This window comes from Phyllostomus hastatus, unplaced genomic scaffold (genome assembly GCF_019186645.2).
Source record: "Phyllostomus hastatus isolate PE091 unplaced genomic scaffold, TTU_PhHast_1.1 phas_contig_1162, whole genome shotgun sequence".
Classification (NCBI taxonomy): Eukaryota; Metazoa; Chordata; class Mammalia; order Chiroptera; family Phyllostomidae; genus Phyllostomus; species Phyllostomus hastatus.
In genome coordinates this window covers 13,267,704-13,284,905 of record NW_025333537.1, presented here as the reverse complement: position 1 = coordinate 13,284,905, position 17,202 = coordinate 13,267,704, and the positions used below count along the sequence as shown (strand labels likewise).

At 63.8% G+C, this 17,202-nt stretch overlaps 1 protein-coding gene across 2 annotated transcripts in view; it reads right to left on the bottom strand.

Moving 5' to 3' along the window:
* The window catches only part of LOC123820726 (splicing factor SWAP), a 30,645-nt gene extending 14,370 nt beyond the window's left edge, over window positions 1-16,275 (bottom strand). The window contains exons 1-10 of one of the 2 annotated variants that reach the window (XM_045841662.1): window positions 15,856-16,275; window positions 13,339-13,508; window positions 12,638-12,769; window positions 10,925-11,010; window positions 9,241-9,466; window positions 8,301-8,413; window positions 7,576-7,711; window positions 1,678-1,918; window positions 805-936; window positions 267-360 (exon numbers count right to left, since the gene is read on the bottom strand). In XM_045841662.1, coding sequence (XP_045697618.1) covers window positions 267-360; window positions 805-936; window positions 1,678-1,918; window positions 7,576-7,711; window positions 8,301-8,413; window positions 9,241-9,466; window positions 10,925-11,010; window positions 12,638-12,769; window positions 13,339-13,508; window positions 15,856-16,073 — 1,548 coding nt within the window. In that variant the 5' untranslated portion in view covers window positions 16,074-16,275. Of the gene's footprint in view, window positions 1-266; window positions 361-804; window positions 937-1,677; window positions 1,919-7,575; window positions 7,712-8,300; window positions 8,414-9,240; window positions 9,467-10,924; window positions 11,011-12,637; window positions 12,770-13,338; window positions 13,512-15,855 lie in introns of those variants that run through there. The other variant, XM_045841665.1, reaches the window with a different exon arrangement.
* Window positions 16,276-17,202: the final 927 nt, after the last annotated feature.

The following is a 17,202-nucleotide window of genomic DNA, read 5'->3' as shown; positions in this document are numbered from 1 at the left end:
CAAGTGCGTGAAAAGCAGCCCACCCAAACCATCGATGCTTCTTGGGACGTGCTGGACGAATGGCTGGTCGCCAGTGGACTGGGAATGTGGGTGGGAGCTCCAGCCGAGAGAGGCGGGACCAGTCAGAGACAGCACAGGCTCGCGGACATCACGCCTGAGGAGGGCCTGAGCCCGCCGGTGCCTCCCTGAGCCCGGAGAAGAAGCCTTCTCTCCGCACCCGAAAGCCACCCCCGCCCCATGGCCCCAAGGCCCAGACAGACCCGTACCTGCGCGCCGTCGCCCCCTTCCTTCTGCAGGAAGAACTGCTTCTTGAACTCGTAGTAAGCGTTGTACTGGTGCCAGGGCTGCAGGAACTCGAACCTGCCGACCGGGAGGGAACAGCTGGGTCAGCCACAGACGCACTCGGCACCGGCGGCCGCACCGGCTGTGGCGACAGTGCACCTGCGGACAGCCAGACGCCGTGCTGCACACGTTACACTGTCCCAGTGACCCCTGCGACTGGGTGGCAGCCACGCGGACGCCCTGCCCAGCTCGGACGAGGGGGCACCCCGAGTCCCCTCATGCTACCAGCCCCACGTTGTCTCACCGCCCCCCAAGAAACGTCGTCTGATCAAAAGCAAGAACAGAAACCCAGCCGTGTGTCTAAATTTCTGTACAGGTTCCTGAAAAGTCCGAGCCTTTTGGGAAAACTGTTTTCCCGTAAAAGGAAAAGAAGTAAACAAACAGAAAGAGACTGGTGCGAGCAGCGAGGTGACGAGTCACAGGCCGCGCCCACCCGCACGCGGCCCCAGGCCCTGCACGCACCTCTGGTCGTTCTTGGCGCGGACACTGGTCTCGAACTTGAGGCCGTTCCGGGCCACGTACTCAGCCAGCTTGTCGATCACAGGCTGGACGTCGGGGGGCGGGGGGATGATGGCGGCCACGGGGGCGAGAGCACTGCGGGGAGAGGCGGCCTCGGTCACGGGGAGCCCCTCCCTGAAGCGCCGAGTCCCAGGCCGCACGTGGGGCGCTGACCACCGGGGTGGCCGGCCCACTGACGGGAGTCACGCCACTCACAGCAGGGGCCGGGACCCCACGGCCGGTGTGAACGGGGCACCGACGCACTGCGCCACCGCGCCCCGTCTCCGCCATCGCCCTCAGGACGAGCCGGCGCTCCGAAGCCATGGAGGAGCTCGCAGGCCGGTGTCCGCCGGTTGGAGAAGCACAGGCCGGCTGGCACGGCTCGGCCCCCCACGGACTGGGCGGCGGGGCCGACACAGGTGGCCTGCTGTCCTACGGGCCCGACAGCCCAGCGCCGCGCAGAGGGCCCAGGGCCGGGTGGGCTGGGGGCGCTCGGGGGCGGCTGCCGGGGCAGTGGCAGGTGCTGGGGTCCGGTCACAGCCCCTCCACTCAGCGGCCGGCGGCCAGGAGAGGTGCCCCTGTCAGCTGTGCGGAGCCGCCCTGCATGTGGCGAAGACAGGTCTGGGACGAGGGGTGCTAGGGGTGCTGCCCAGGACCCATCCTCTAAGTGCTCACGCCTCACTGCGGAGCGCCGGGACAATTTTTGCTGCCCTGTCAACTCAGTAGCTTGGGGATGAGATAATGAATACATACTCAGGGAACAGAGACCGCCCCCCGCCCCCCTCCCCCACCGCAAGAGCACAGGTGCACCAGGGAGCCGCAGGAGCAGGCAGGTACCTTGTGGTGATGGTGGTGGAGGTCGCCCCACTACTCGTCTCCGCAGTGGTTTGGGGCGGCGGCGGCGTGGTCCCGGGAGGGGGCGGGGCGGTGGCTGTCACTCCGGTGGTGCTGGACACGGCCACTGTGGCCGGCAGGGTGCTGTAGTAGGTGGCCACGTCCACCCCCGGGGGTGGGGGCGCCAGGCAGTAGGTGCCGTCCGGGAGCATGTAGTAGCTGTAGTACATGGCTGCCACTGCCGCTGCGGAGCACGAGCGTGGGGTGAGTGCGGCGTGGGGCGGGCTGGCCGCGAGGGCTCACGCAGCACAGCGGGGGCACCCCCCAGGGCAGCGCTGTCTCCACGTGCTCCAGGCGCCCAGCAGGCTGCGCCACGGCACGTGTCTGGAAGGGCCAGGCCACGTCCAGACGCACAGCCCGGGCAAGAGACCGAAGCCCCCAGACACGGCCAACCACGCCCTCCCCACATCGGAACGGTGACAAGGACCAGGGACCCTCCCCGGCAGCACCGCCGCCTCTGCCCGCGTGGCTGCCTGGACGGCACCGCTCCCCCGGCTGGTGCCCCTGGGGGGCCCCTGGCTCCCCATCCCCCAGGCCCCTACTTTCTCAGGACACACTCGTGCTGGGGCCGCCCTTCCAACCACCTGCGTGCCCTGCAGCCCCCGGGGCCCCGCCAGTGGATGTGTGGCGCCTCGCTCGGGAGGCCGCCTCGGGCTCCGCCAGCACAAACGGCGACGCACCACGGCCCCTACGTGGGAACAGCCGGCGGACGGCAGCCCCGGGTTTAACCCTGGAAGTCCTGCACACTCACCCATCTTTGGGTGCATGTGTGTGTGGGGGGGGCGGCATTCAAACTAGCGATGTCACGCAACACTAAACAGCCTGATCAAGAAGTTTGACCCCTGACCCTGGTGCAGGAGAGCGACCGGGTCTGACTCCGGGGGCTGACCCTTCCCTTCACTGGAGGGCGGGCGGGCAGAAGGCGCTCCTAAGTGAGGAACTTCACTTTGACTTTCCGTTAGTTCACTGTAGAGTGAACTTGTTACCGACAGTGGAAGCTTCACACCGACCGTGGGCCCCCAGGGGACAGCGGAGCGTGGGCCCTGCCTCCTGCCTCAGGCCAGGAGGTGACCACGGGGACCGCGCAGCCAGGGCCTGGCAGGACCTGACCACACCAACACTGACCAGGCCACCGCAGCGGCCCCAAGGGCAGCGGCTCCAAGGGCCTGTCCGCACGCCCCCCCCCCCCCAAAACACCCGAGCGCCATGTCCGTGGCCGTCAGGGAGGTGCAGACGTCCGGGGGAGGCTGTCCGTGCGGCCGGGCGGCTGTGCGTGTAAGCGGCGGGAGACCCGAGGCCTGAGACCCGGCCCCTCTGCACCCCACGCTGCGCCCCGACAGCGGGCAGTGCACCCTGCACCCCACATTTCTGACCGGGGCTAGAGGGGGCGTTTCCCTGGACCTCGTGGGGGTGGCCGGCTGACCCGGCTCTGGGGCCGCAAACCAGCAGGGCCCACACCGCACCCTCGCAGCACCGCTCTGCCCCTGCCCCCCGCCCCTGGCCCCCGCCCGGAGACGACAGAAGCCGGCTCGCTGGGTGCCAAGAACAGACCAACACAGAAACGGCAGGCTGGAAGCAGGGGCGGCCAGGGAGGGGCTCGGTCTGCCCGGCAGAGAAGCTGACCGGCAGTGCTGGTTTCGTCTCCAGACGTCTCCGGGAAGGGAGGCCAGATGGTGCGGCGGGCACCGCGGCCCAGGGGCGCTCGGGAGGGCCGGCGGCCAGTGGCTGAGCCGAGGTGGGGAGGAGGAAAGCTCAGGTGTCAGGGAAGCGGCCGCCGCCTGCGGGGCGAGGATGGGGAGCGGGAGCTGACCCGCCCGTCACAGTGGCCTTCACCCCGAGACACCCAGGACGCCCCACAGTGCCAGGCCCGTGTGGCTCCGCGAGCCACTCTCGGCCACACCGCGCACATGTCAGAGGCGACAGACGCTTCGAAACACCCCGTCACAGCAGAGAGCGCCCGAGAGCAATGACCAGAAACCTCCAGTGAACAGACCAGTCGGGGCGAAAGCCGGCCGGCCCTGGCGTCCCCGTGCCGGGAAGAGCCGCGCCGGGCTCTGGTCTGCAAAGGTCGCGAGGAACGAATGTGCTCCCCGTGGCCCTCCCGCCAAGCGAGCTCTCCTTTCCACACCTGCTGCCGGCGGGAGGCAGGCACCCCTCCCGTGCTCGAGGGCAGGAAACAGAGCTTTGCTGGAAGGTACTCGCTCACGAGGCTCGAACCCCCGAGGCAAACGGGATCAAGAGCCGAGACAAAGGCGGAGCTGTGGTGGAGGGGCTCCCCGCCCCGGGACACAGACGCACCGCTGGGGGCCGAGGGCCGGGCCGGCTGTGGCCGGACGCGCTGTTACTAGGACGCGTGCTCACACGGCGACGCGGCCTCACTGCGAAGCACAGGCGTTCGGGGAGCTGCGAGGGAGCTGCTTTACTGAGCCCTGGGCTCCCTCTGGCCTCACAGCTGAAGCCCACGATAAAAAGTAGGGTTGAAAAAAAAACACCTACAATTTTGACCTCTTTTCTTTAATGTTCTCCTAACATTTAGAACGGAATTCTTGATACGGAAGAAACTTTATCTGCAATCACGTCACCATGAGTTTTGATCGCAAGGTTCGTGTGTTCAGTTCCGGTGGGACTTAGTTCTCGCTCCAGTGAGGATGAGGGCTCCCGCCCACCCGGCCGCAGCCCTGCACGAGGGGGTGTCCGCGTCCTGCAGGCGTGGGCTGGTCTCCCTCGCCGCTCACCGGGCTCACCACAGCTTTCCCCACGCCACCGAGGACAACCCCCGGTGGCAAAAGTGGCCATTCCTGTGGTGGGGTCTTGGGTCATAATTTTACTTTCTCCTACTTCTCCTGACTTGCAATAAAGCCATTTGTTAAAACGGGCTTGCAATGTAACTAAAGCACTTCAAGGTCATGATTTTGCAGGGAAAAGAGAAAATGCCACACATACAACAGCCAAACCACACTTAAAAAATGGAGAGAAGCCAAAAACAGCAAGTCAGCCATATGATGGGGTTTAATTCTACTTATGCTATTTATAGAATAAGGCATCTAAAAAACTGAAGCTGGCATTTTATTTTTAAAAAGACACATGCTGTAGTGCTGGGCAGTATTTCAGTACTATTGCTTCCTGCACAATTAACTGTGCTTATTAGACTCTCCTGCAAGGATTTACAGCTGAACAGCAGAAGACACTAAATCACAGCAGAAAATAAACATGAAGCACAGTTCACTGTCACTCAAACAAAGGAAACATTCTAGTTTCCCACACCTACACTTAAGGGGTTTCTCGGGGCGCACGTGAGGGCCAACCACTTGATGTTTCTCTCACATGCTGATGCTTCTCTCTCTCCCTCCCGCCCTCCCCCGCTCTAAAAATGAAGAGGAAAGAAAGCACACGGCAAGATGCACCTGTGTGTGCCCTAAGGCAATTACTAAATGGTCAGTCACACAGAGAAGGGAAAGCTGGGCCCTCCCTGGGCTAGCCGTGGGCCCAGCAGCCCAGCCGGGAGGGGTGTGGCGGGCTCAGGGGCTGCCACCCCAGAGATCTGACCCAACAGCCTGGGGCTGTGAACAGAAATCACAGAATTGCAAAGATTGAACTCAGGATACTAGTTTAGTTTCAAAATGAGCAACCTGCATTTTGACTGAGGGCAAAGGGCCCCACCAGGGCAGGCAGGTGAGGACGGGCCAGGCCCTGGCTGCAGCCCCGGGGGAGGTGCCCAGAGAAAGGCAGGACGCATCCCCGCCTCTGACGCTCTGCCCAGCACCTCGGGGAGCCCTGGGCGCCACCCTCCCCCTCCCGCAGCCCCTGGAAGCCCCCGGTCACCCAGCTGTCCTCCCTGAAGACAGGCCTCACTCACAGTCACAGCCCTTGCAGCTCCGCCCGCACACCCCGGCCTGGAGATGCCGGAAAAAACCCTGCATCAAAGGTCTGTGCGTTTTGGGGCCTCCACATGTTGCCAGCTTGCCCTCCCTGCTGCGTACAAACCACAGCTGCCCACCCGCTCCTTGCTCTGGGACAGCCGGAGAATGGCACGTCCCTAGGTTGCACCGACGTTTCTTCCATGGAACCTCTGCAATCACTACGAGTCCCAAACTTGTGCATGTGAAGCAACATTGAAATTTGCAGCCCAGAAACCTCGGTTCTATCCCAAGACACGGTTCCGACGTCTCGTGTGCCCTCCTGCCGGAAGCCCCGTGTTTCTGTGACCTCCGCCTCGGCTGGTGCACGGAACATGGGACCTCTTGCCTGCCGAGGCTGGACCCCACGGCCACGGGCACAGTGCCCCCTGGGCAGGGAGCCACAGCCAGGCTTCGGGGAGGCGCGGCCACGCCGTGAGCCGTTCGCACCGCAGTGCCTTCTCCGCGGGGCTACTCCCGTTTCATGCTGGACTGTAAAAGCTGCTTCTCTACGGGGTGATCAGCTTCTGTTTTCCAACTGGACTGTAAAAGCTATTTGTACTTCAGAGGGTTTTTCTGCTTTCTCATCAATTTTATCTTTCCCATTAGGTGAATGTGTCTGTTGGCTTAAAACAGAGGATCCTCTCTGTCCAAGCGCCCTCATTTCCAGAGAGTTTTCACGTCTGCACCTTCATCTGAGTGTGGCTTTGCTGCTGGGTGGGAGGTGGGCGCCGCTGGTCCATCGGCGCGCCCCCCTTTCGAGCCCTGTCCTTGTGCAGGACACGGTCCCGAGCCCTGCCCACCCCCCGCACCTGCGCCGCCGCCCCCTGCAGACAGCGCGGCCTCTGTCTCCTACCAGCGGCCTTTCTCTTCAACTACTGTTTCCAGGTAACCTCACTGTGATTATGTATTTAATGAAAATTTATGCCAACGGATGGTGTTTCAGTGAGAAGAGACGTACCCTTCAGAAAGGCAGAATAAAAAGTCAACTATTTTTTAAAAACTGTCGTGGAACTGGAGCAGGGGAAAGTGACTCCCGGTGGCAGAGAGCACACCTAGAATCCGACCCAGGGCACCAGGCGCTCGCCTCCCGAGTCCCGACTGGGGGTGCGCAGCTCCCCCACTCCGGCCCGGCCCGGCCCCGGGTCTCAGGACGGCCGCCGGCCCGGCCGCACACTCCCAGGGAGACGAGGTCATCGGCCCGCACACAGGGCCTCCTCCGACCGCCCGGGGTCTCGCCCGGAGGCCTCCCGCTGTGCCTCCCTGCACCGCCACTCCTTCCAAACCCTCTGGCTTCTGCGCCGTTTTCTGACAGCCGGAGTCCGCCAGCGGCCAGCAGCCAGCACACGCGGCAATCTGAGCGAAGCGTTCACACTGATCCCCGCCCCCTTCCAAGTGGTCTCCCGGGTCACTGCTGGGCTCGGCTCCTGTGGGTCACCTTAGGTGACTGCAGGCGCAGACCGAGGCCAGCCCTGGACGCGGAAGCCCAGAGGAGCTCTGAGGGGCCTGTGCGTCTTCAACGGAACTCGGCCCGCCGGCCACGCCACCCTCCCCGCTCCCTCTCGGCTCAGCTCTGGTTCGCTCAGGGCCACCTCCCACCCGGCAGAGAGCCCAGTTCCCAGCCTCCACTGCGGACCAAGGGCCACGCGGCCCCGTCCTGGTTCACGGGAGAATCAGGGCCGGCAAGGCCGCTGGGGAGGTCTCTGAAGAGGGGCAGCATCCACCGGCCGCGCCCACCACCCGCTCCGTCCTCCTCGCATGGCAGAGGGTGCTGAGGGTAGTGACGAGCAAAAGGAGGCCTCGAGCGCGGGACACCTGAACAGGAGGGTAGGCACCTCCCCCAGCCCTGCACAGCACCGCCCACGCCAGCTCTGGGGACACCCCGCTGTTCCGCCCGGCCTGGCCCTGCAGCGGGGCGTGGGAAGGGGCGTGCTGAGGTACTCACAGTCCGCAGGGTACTCCACCTGCGAGGGCGGGGCAGCTGCACCGTCGGCCGAGGGCGGGGCCGGGGCGGGGCTGTCGGCCTGGGCTTTGCGCACCAGCGCCGCCAGCGGGTGGTCCGGATCCACCACCTTCAGGGGCTGTGGATGAAGAGAGCTGTCACTTGGTGCCCGTGGTCTGTCCACTCGGAGCTCTGCAGCGCCACGAAGGCCAGCTCACCTCCGAGCGACGCCTGCAGCTTGAGGGACGCCCTGCATGCGCGCGCACGCGCACGCGCGCACGCAGGTGCCAGCGAGGGGCGCTCGCAGTCCGCCCTCAGAGAAGCTTCTCATTTCCAATCACTAACAGCGCTACAAGCCCAAGCCGTGCAGCGTGCAGTCCTCCCGCCCACCGCTGAGACGGGAGCAGAAGCCTTGGGGACCCGCCCCACCCGCGGGGACGGTGGGGGTGTGCGCGCGCTGCCGGTGTGAGGGCGCAGAGCAGCCCCCGCACAGTGCGGACGGGTGGGGGCGGGACCCGTCGCAGAGGGCGCGGTCTCCTGCACAGCCAGTGGCGCAGGGACAATGAATGGAGGTGCTCATGCGCTTTATAAACCGGGGTGGACGGAGTAACCCCGAGCGGAAGAGGTGCCCGGCAGAGCTCTGCGAGGGCGAGCTAAGACACAGCCCTCCCAGGGAAGGCGCGCTGACGCTAAGGGCGCAGAAGCCCGGGCCGGGGCGCGGGCACCACCTTCATCAGCTCCTCCAGGCGGTCGCACTTCCGGGACGCGAAGAGGGACGGGTGCAGGTAGCTCCCGTCGCCCTCGTCGTCGTCGCCCTCGTCGTCGGAGCTGGCCCCCGGCTCTGCAGGGGAGAGAGGAGGGGCGCCCGTGAGCTGCAGGGGACCGCCCGGAAAACGCCTCTGGAAACGCTCCGGGCACTGACAAGCACTCGCCCCGCAGAACGCCGGGCGCGGCAGGGTCCCAGCGCCGGCGGCTGGCCTCCGGCCGCTGCGCACTAGCCCAGGGCTGTTGTGCAAAGAAGGCAAAGTCTTACCAGTTTGTGAAAGGCAAGGTAGCAGCAACAGGCATCTTTAAACCACCACACACACACACACACACACACACACACACACACAGTGAGAGCTGTCGCAGGATTTACACAACTGCATTTGAAGACCACCTCTCAGCAGAAGGAAAGCAGCCCGTCTGCGCGCGCGGTTCAGACAGAGTCCGCAGTGAGCACTCCAGAGCTAACACCGTCCCAGCACCACAGCCCCGGGCGGAGATGAGGGGAAAGGAGAGCCGAGTCAGCACTTCGTTCCCGCGTGTGCGTGTGTGTGCGTGTGTGTGCGTGTGTGCGCGTGTGTGTGTGCGGCCGGTGCGCCTGCAGCTTTCTCCAGAAACACCTGGCAGCCAGGTGGGGAGGGGACGACCTTGCACCTGGGGGTTAGTTCTGAGAGCATCGGAAGTTCACTGCTTCGCCCATCCACACGAGTGTTAATTAGGACTCTGGTCTCTCTCCCGACTGCCGGAGAAGAGCCTCCCGGGTGTGTGCAGGGGGGTGGCGGGGTCACTGTCCCCCTCGTGGCGGGCGGCACAGACGTGGGTGAGTGCTCCCACAGCCCTGTGACAATGGCCGCCGCGCCGCCCCCCACCCCGCACAGCAGCAAGGGCCCTGGCTGCACGTACTCTGCTTCTCGTCGCCTCTGCCCTCCGCCAGCACGGGGTAGCGCCCTTCCTTCATGGCCTTCTGGATGAACTTGTAGTACGGGTTGAGGTAGTGGTCGAAGCGCAGGAAGTCGAACTGCGAGTTCCGGGCCTGCCTGGCCTTCAGCATGATCTCGAACTGCGCGCCCTGCCTGCACACGAAGCGGGCCGTGCGCTCGATGATGGCGTGCATCTTGGCTGTGGGCGGCTGGGAGAAGACACCCGCAGGTCACTGGCCCGGCACTCGAAACACAGGAACCACCCTGGGCCCGGTCACACGGCCACCTCCGTCCCCGAACCCCGCCCCACTCAGTGGGGCAGACCCTCGCCCGCCAGGCGGGCCACTCCAGCTCTGTGCGGAGCTGGCACCTGCTTCTGCGCCGTCGCCACACCAAGGCCCACCCACAGAACCAGGGCCCTTCCCCTGGGCTCTGGGTGGGGCTCAGCGGCGGGGGGGCGGGGGGGGGGTCCTCACAGGGTGCAGACGAACTTGCACATGCATCTGCATTTCCAAGCAAGTTTCTCCAGCGTCTGAGAATCACTCCTTTCTGTCTCTTAGCTAGAACGAGTTTTTGTTTTCACTGCTTGGAGACGACTCTTCTGGGCATGTGCAGAGAGCCACAGGCTCCCTCCAAGCCCTCCTTCTGCACCTGAATGTTCTTCCCACTGCTCCCTGAGACGCGGCTCGTGGCTGCAGGTCACTGACACCCCCACGCAAAGCACAGGGCCCTGCACGGCAGCCCACAGGCCGGGGCCGTGTGACTGGGCAGGCTCCCCCGAGCCACCTCCCCCCCGCGCCCTCGGCACACCCTGCCACGCCGCTGGTCAGACCAAACGCTGGACGCCACACGTCCACATAGTCGTGATGAAGAGCTAACCCCAGGAAGTTACACGCCAATAAAGTGGGGAAGTATTCTCATTAAAAAGGGGCAATTAAGATGCTCATTGCAATTTCATAAAATGTAAACGCCTTAAATCTGAAACTAATCCCTGGCTAACGATGCCCTTCACACTTAAGCAGGACAAATGCCTGCGATCGGAGTTGTTTGCGGACCCCAAGGTGACCTGGACGCACGGCCCGCTGTCGCAGTCTCATCAGGGGCTCCTCTGAGACAGTGCACTCCACTCACGGGGCCGCGGCCAATGGCCGCTGCAGACCCGGGTCACTGCAACGAACACGCACTGCCCCCCACAGCCCGGCAGAGGCACCCGCCAGTCTAGAATGTCTCACAAGTAGCCCCCCCCCCCCCGGGTTACAAGGCCAAGAAGGTGTAAGGAGACGTGTGTGAAGCCCACGGAAACACCAGAAAAAGCTGACCAGGCACCTTTACTGAAGGCCGTGCTGCCCTGAGCGAGACTTTCTGGGCCTTGGTGTGGCCGAGAGCCCACCCCCCCTCCAACCGCGCCTGGGGCTCCCACTGGCTGGGGCGGGGGGGGCCTGAGAGCGCGCCGCTGCCCCTCCGGGCCCAGACGCCCTGGTCAGTGGCTGTGCTGCAGCGGCCCCGCTCCCTGGGAGGGAAGGGGTGGGGTGTGGCCTCTCTCTGTGGGCTCACAGGGACTGTGGAGCAGTCCCTGCACTGCACTGCAGGCGCGGCAGCGCCGGCCCCCCCCACCCCCAGCCAGGCCCTGGCCCACGGCGCGAGGGCCCCGGCGGCAGTGCACCCACCAGCTCCACGTCGGGCGGCACGTTCAGCCCTGGGGGGGCCACGAAGGGCTCCTCGTTCTCATCCGCGTGCTCAGCCTCGCTCTTCTCTGCGTGGGAAGGAAACACGGGGCTTCAGGGGTGCGTCCGGAGCGCCGGCGCCCACCCGCAGTGAACAGCAATGCGGGGGGCTGGCGTTTGGCCTTGGCCGGCCCACCCCGTTTTTGTGTCACTTCCCCCAGAAACGCTGTCCCGCTTTCCATCCTGTCCCACGGCAAGCAAGCACAACCGCTCTGGCCAACCCCACGGCGGGGGTGGGGAGGGGTGGTGGCGGGAGGAGCGCGCCCCTGGGACCGCTAGCGGACGGGCGTGCGGTTCCAGGGCGCCTCCCGGACACACGCCAGCGGGGCCTTCGCTCGGGACTTGCTGACCCCCGACCCGGGGTGTTAAGAAACCAACAGTCCGCCGTTTGCTCAAAGAGAGTCCCTTGGTCACACTTCAGTTCTTCTGTGCGCAAGGACGGTTCTGTCCTCTCCACCCCTCTGACCCAAACACTGCGTGTCTACGGCAGCTGGAAGGCAGAGGGTTCAGAGACGGGACAAGGTCGGGGCGACCTAATACCCCACGATGGACGCCCTGTGTGGATGAAGAGGCGTCTCCTTCTCACGTGAAGGGCATTTCCAGCGGGGGCCCAAAAGTCAACTTGCGAGATGTGGAACACCTTCGCGGAACTTCACCTGCGCACAGTGAACGCCAGGTCTGAAAGTCTCTCTACAAGCTCCCGGGACAGGGCCGTGTGGCCATGGCTGTTCCGTCCCCCAGGTGACGAGCAGGATGGAGGAAGGGCAGCAGGGGACCAGTCTGCCCGGGCGCCTTCCACTCCTGGCGGCTCCACCAGGCCCCGCCCCCTGAGGGTGGAGAGCCCGGGCAGCTGCGCCCGGGACGGGCAGACAGTCTTTCCTGGAGCCACAGCCACCGTCCCTCACACTTGTTCGGTCTGTTGCAGGAGGAACCACCTGGGCCCTGGATGGCAGGTCCCTGCAGGGCGCGGCTCCAGTCTGCAGACGCGGGTTTCTCAAGTCAAGTCTTGCCCTCCCTGCTGAAGAGCACCCTGTACACGGCGGCCTATCCTGACCAGCGACTGAGGACAGGCACCCCTGAACCCCAGGACTCCAGATGGTTCAGCGGCACTCTTACACCCACAGCTCAGCAGCTGAGCCAGGAAAGCACAAGTCTGAAGTCTTCCCTCTCAAGCAGGTGTTGGTTTAAAACACTGTGCTCTTAGCACGTGTCCTACTCAGCCTGAGCAGAACACCTTTGCTGTCTGCTGTGCTGTCGTCGCCGGGCCCGCGGGCAACCTTCCACTGGGCCTCGGCTGGGGGGGCACGTGGAGGGGCAGGCCAGCCCGGGGCGGGGGAGGCCTGTCCTTTCAAAACCCCGAGAGCAAGCCCTGGGGACAGGCACCCGCACACCAGCTGTCACTCGAGAAACAAAGAAGCCAGGTGACTCCCAGTTCCCTGAACCCGACGCGGAGGGCGGAAGCTGGGCCCACTTTCCATCCCCACGAGCAGGTCTGTTCTAATAGTGCTCAGCTGCGTTTCGTCCTACACGGGAAAGCCACCCAGCTCTCCCGTCACCACGACGGCCCTGACTCCGTGCCCGAGAGTGTGCTCCGTGAGGATGTCCCCGCCACACACGGAGAGCGCCGCCCCGAGGGCCAGCCCCGCCCCCCCTCACCTCTCTGTTTGGAAGGCTCCTCTTCCTCGGTCGGCTCGGACGGGTCATAATAGTCACTCCCGTACGTGAATCCCACCGCGTTATAGCTCCCGTCCTCGGCCAGGGCCTCGCTCAGGCGCTTGTATTCTTCCTCTTGAATAAAAATGGGAATTTATTAACAAAATGGAAATTTACTGAGAAAAAATTCATATTTTCCTAACGTTGTAGCTATCAGTTAAGCACACAACACGCTTTTTCGACCTCTTTCTGAGGCAAGAGTGTCGTCACAAACGCCCCCTGACACCTGTCGGTGTGTCCCTCTGCCAGGACATTTACCACAGACCGCAGGACACAGTCTCGTGCGGGGGTTTCCTCCTGCTGAGAAACTGGGGGGTTAAGAACCGCATCCAAGGTTGTGAAGGCAAAGACAAGAGCATCAACTTGGTTCATACGATACTGTTAAGGGAGAACAGTTAAAGAGTTTGGTTTGTTTTGTCAGATCCCAGTCTGCCCGCAAAGGCGGGCAGAGTCTCTGTGGCTCTACACATAACCTATCCTGAGGTCCTCCCAGAGCGCAAAGACGCCTGATTTCCAATCCACTGGGTACTGTCAAGATAACATCAGAAAGAGTGAGTATAAAAAAACGAGTGGGAGCAAGTTTAATTTAAATACGTAAAAACGGTCAAACGTGGGTGCCGCAGTAGGTTTGTCTTGAGCAGTACCTTGCCTCGCCTCCTCCTCAAGCAAGTCCGTATGCAAGGCTAAATACCTCTCCTCATCACACAGGGCCTCTACTCGCGCCTCCTCCTCCGAGAGCTGGTAGTCTCTGTTCCAGGTGGCGTGCGCAGCCTCGTACTCGGACAGGTCGTGCAGGTGGCCGCGCCCGTCGTACCTGCAATGCGGACGCGCTGGTCAGCGGGGGGAGTGGACGGCGCCTTGGTTTGTGTGTGGCTGCATACAGATACTTACCAATTAAAGCAAATACAACTAGTTTCAATAAACATAAAGGCTCTTCTCAGATTTACATCTCATTCGTCTAGTCCCACCTCACCTACTTGTAAACTCAAGTTACCTTAACAGAGCCTCCGTTCTTTGCTACGATACGAGGACACTCACGACTACAGGCAAACAACCCTTCGATAGCATAAGTGGCAGGTCCGCTCCACTGGCGGTTCCTGCCCTGCCGTTTACGGTTCGGTCAACTAGGCAATGCCATTTGCAAAATACAGTTTTCTGAAAAGTCAAATATCATAGCTTACATTCACACAAACCGAGTACATAAATACCTATCCGTAAGAACCAAACGGTCGAACTTTCCTCGCTTCTCTCTGCTAGTCCCGAACTCTCAGGAGAGATCTTCACCAAAGAAACTTGCGTCCATGGGAGGTAAAATCTGGGCTAGGCTGGCCCCTAGCCACTTGGCTGAGGAAATAAGTGCTGGTTATGTGGTAGAGAGACACACGTACATAGGAACAGTGACAGGTGCATGCAGTTCAAGGAGGTTCACCGGGGGCAGAGCAAGCGCGGCTTCCCTCTGAGCGTCACCCCACCCCCACCCCAGGCCCCTGGGCTGCAGGGACCTACGGGTCCTTCTGCCACATTAAGGGCAAGAAAAGGTGTAGCCTCCTGCTATACCTTTCACATAAACGATTCAAGGAGAGGCTGTCAATGGGCGACTTTCAGGTAATAAATGAGTCAGTGCGTTTCACTTGGAACACTCAGCTTTAGGGTCACAAAAACAAACTCTGAGAGTCAGACAAAAGTCTGCCTGATTTTTAACGCTGACTTTTGTAACGAGGACCCCAAAAAAGACATTGACAAGAAAAAGGGCCAAAACTTCCAGGGTAGCCAAGTGATGACATTTTATTAAATTTCCAAACTACTTTCGCTTTGCTGTAAACCTCCTTAACTTACAAACGTAGTTCATTACCCGCAACTACCACATGTGCGCACGCGCGGCGTTCGCTCCCCACCGGCCCTGCGGGACCTGCCCGGAGTCGCGCACCGAACGGCACGGAAATGTGCGCGAGCTCTGCCCCCCGCGCCCGCCAACTTCAGGAGCGACTGTCACCAGTAACGCTCTGGAGGGGCGAGCGCCCGACAAGCCAGGGGCGCAGCGCCATCGTTCGGCGGCAACCGCGGGGTGCAGGTGCAGCGGCCTGAGGGCTGGGCCCGCGTCCCGCCTGCCCCGGCCGCCTCCCTGCTCGAGTCTTCGCGGCCTAGCGCTAACTCCGGACGGAAACGCCAGGGACGGGGAGGCCTACGGGTCACTGCGGCCATCCTGGTCAGCCCAGAGTCATGCCTACAGTCGCGGCGCCGGGCTGTGCGGAATCCAGGTTTAACTGTCTTAAGCGATGGGCTTCCTTCGCTCCAGAGCGTCCCACGGTTTAATAGCTGGTGACAGCGGGCTTTTCAGTCCGGGCCCGGAAGTGCAGTTGCCGAAGCGGCCAAAAGCCAACCCGACTAGCAAAAAGCCCGAGTTGGGGGGAAGAGGAGGGGCCTGAAAACACTGGGGGGCGGGGAGCAAACGACCTACGTCATGCAACGTCACCCTTTTCAAATCAAACGTCTTGCGACACCCCGATCTCCGCGGGGGCCCCTCGGCCCACAAGGGCCGGGCGCCCCGCAGGGTGGTTTTCCGAAGCAGGTTTGATTGGAAAAGAGGCTCATCTGCATCCCGGCGCCTCCCTCCGAGCCGGTGAAACCCGCCCTCAGCACGGGCCCGCGTCCGAGGACGTCGCCCGCCGCCCCTCGACGGGCGCCCGCCCCCTCCGCCAGCAGCTGTCAAACCCGCCGACGGCGCGGCTGGGGGAGGGGCCGTGGGAACCCAGAGTCGGGCGCCGGCCCCGCTCCGGCGCTCCGAAGCGGTTCCAGGCTCCCGCCCGGGCTCCACACGCCGCTCTGACCGCGGCCTCGCAGGGCGGCGTCCCGGGCCCAGCGCGAGGCCGGGGCCCGGGGCTCCGGCAGCTCCCACCGCGCGCGGGGGCCAACCGGAGCCCAGCGGCAGGGCGCGGGGCGCCGGGGGCTGCGGCGACAGACGCGGCAACTCCAGCCGGAGCCTTAGAGCCGGTTTCACCGTCTCCCTCCCCCCAACACCAGGGGGCTGTGGGGCAGGGGAGGGTCCCCAGGATCCCTGCTGGCTCCGAACACCCCCTTTCAAGTCCTGGTCATCGAGTCAACATCAGACGACATCGAGCGGGCGCGGGAGAGGGAGGACCGACGGGTGAGGAGGAACCGACCTGTCGATGAGGATCTTCTGGTCCCCCATCCAGGGGATGAGGTGCTGTCCCTGCTCCTGAGCCAGGGCCCGCTCATCGTCCCGGAACAGCTTGCACGCATAGCCGAAGACCAGCAGCTCCACTCGGTTCCCCCCACCGCCGGCTCCGCCGGGCCCGGCCTCCTCCTTCGCGCCACTTTTCCTCTCGGCTTTGGCACGGCCGCCGCTCGCGCCGTACATGACAGCGTCCCCGGCGACCAGGCTGGCCCTGTCGTGCACCGTTGTCCCGGATGCCTCTCCCTGGCCTGCCCCTCAGTCAAAAGCGCCGCATCCAGGCCCCAACCTCGACACGGCCGCCATAGCGGGCAACAAAATGGAGGAAGCGCGACTTCCGGCGAAGGGCGGCCCCACTTCCGGCGCGCCTGTGCAGCAGATTCGCCAAGCGCTCGGAGCCGTTTGCGCCGCTAGAAAATGTTGTGATCGCAGCCCTTCTCCTCTGGAGGCCCCTCCGCGGCAGGAGCTTCCGTGTTCGCTGGAGAGAGCGTTTCTATCGTCGGCGTTTTCAGGCGACTGGTGGGAGCGATGACGAAAGTGCGGCGACGGATCCTGCTCCGCCTGCGCCCGGGCCGGGCGGAAGGAGGGCGGGCCCTGCAGTGGCCGCGGGCGGGGCTGTGGGGCCCCGGGCGCTGGGGGCTCGGGGCCTGGGGAGCCAGGGTACCCGGGATCCTGGGGGGGGACCGAGGGGACAAGGGACTGTGGGGGCAAGGTCTGTGGCTCTCGGCCCTGGGGACGTGCAGTATCTCTGGCCGGTTACTGAGCTACCGACGCCGGTGGCCCCGGGCAGCGCTGGGCTCCCGGGCCGCTTTGGACTTTCCCTTGGGGTCCGGGGAGGGGCGGCAGGGCCCAGGGCTCCCAGCCAAGCTCCAATGCCCCTCGGACCTCCTGGAACCGGGAAGAGCCGCTTGCCGACCCTGTGCAGGCCTCCTCCCGCCTGGCTGGGGGCTGGAAGACCTGGGTCCCACCTCCAGCTCCGAGGGCCGGGCCCGCGAGCCCTGCCCTGTTCTGAGCCTCAGTTTCCTCGTGCGTGGAACGGCCACAGGACAGCACCGTCTCCAGAAAGTCGCTGGGCAGCTTGCAGCCGCGCTCAGGGACCCTGGGCTTGCCGCTCTGCCCTGAGCCGGGCTGGGAGCTAGAGACGCGGCAGGAAGAACTCCTGAGACCTCGCTGCTGTTGCTGGACAGCGGCTAGCGTCCTGGTTGCCAGGAAACGCCATTTAGCGCTCAGGCGGGATGGATGGCAAACTCAGGCAGCGGGGAGGCTGGAAACCCCTCGCCCGCTAACTCAGCAGTCCTGAACCTGGTCGGATAAG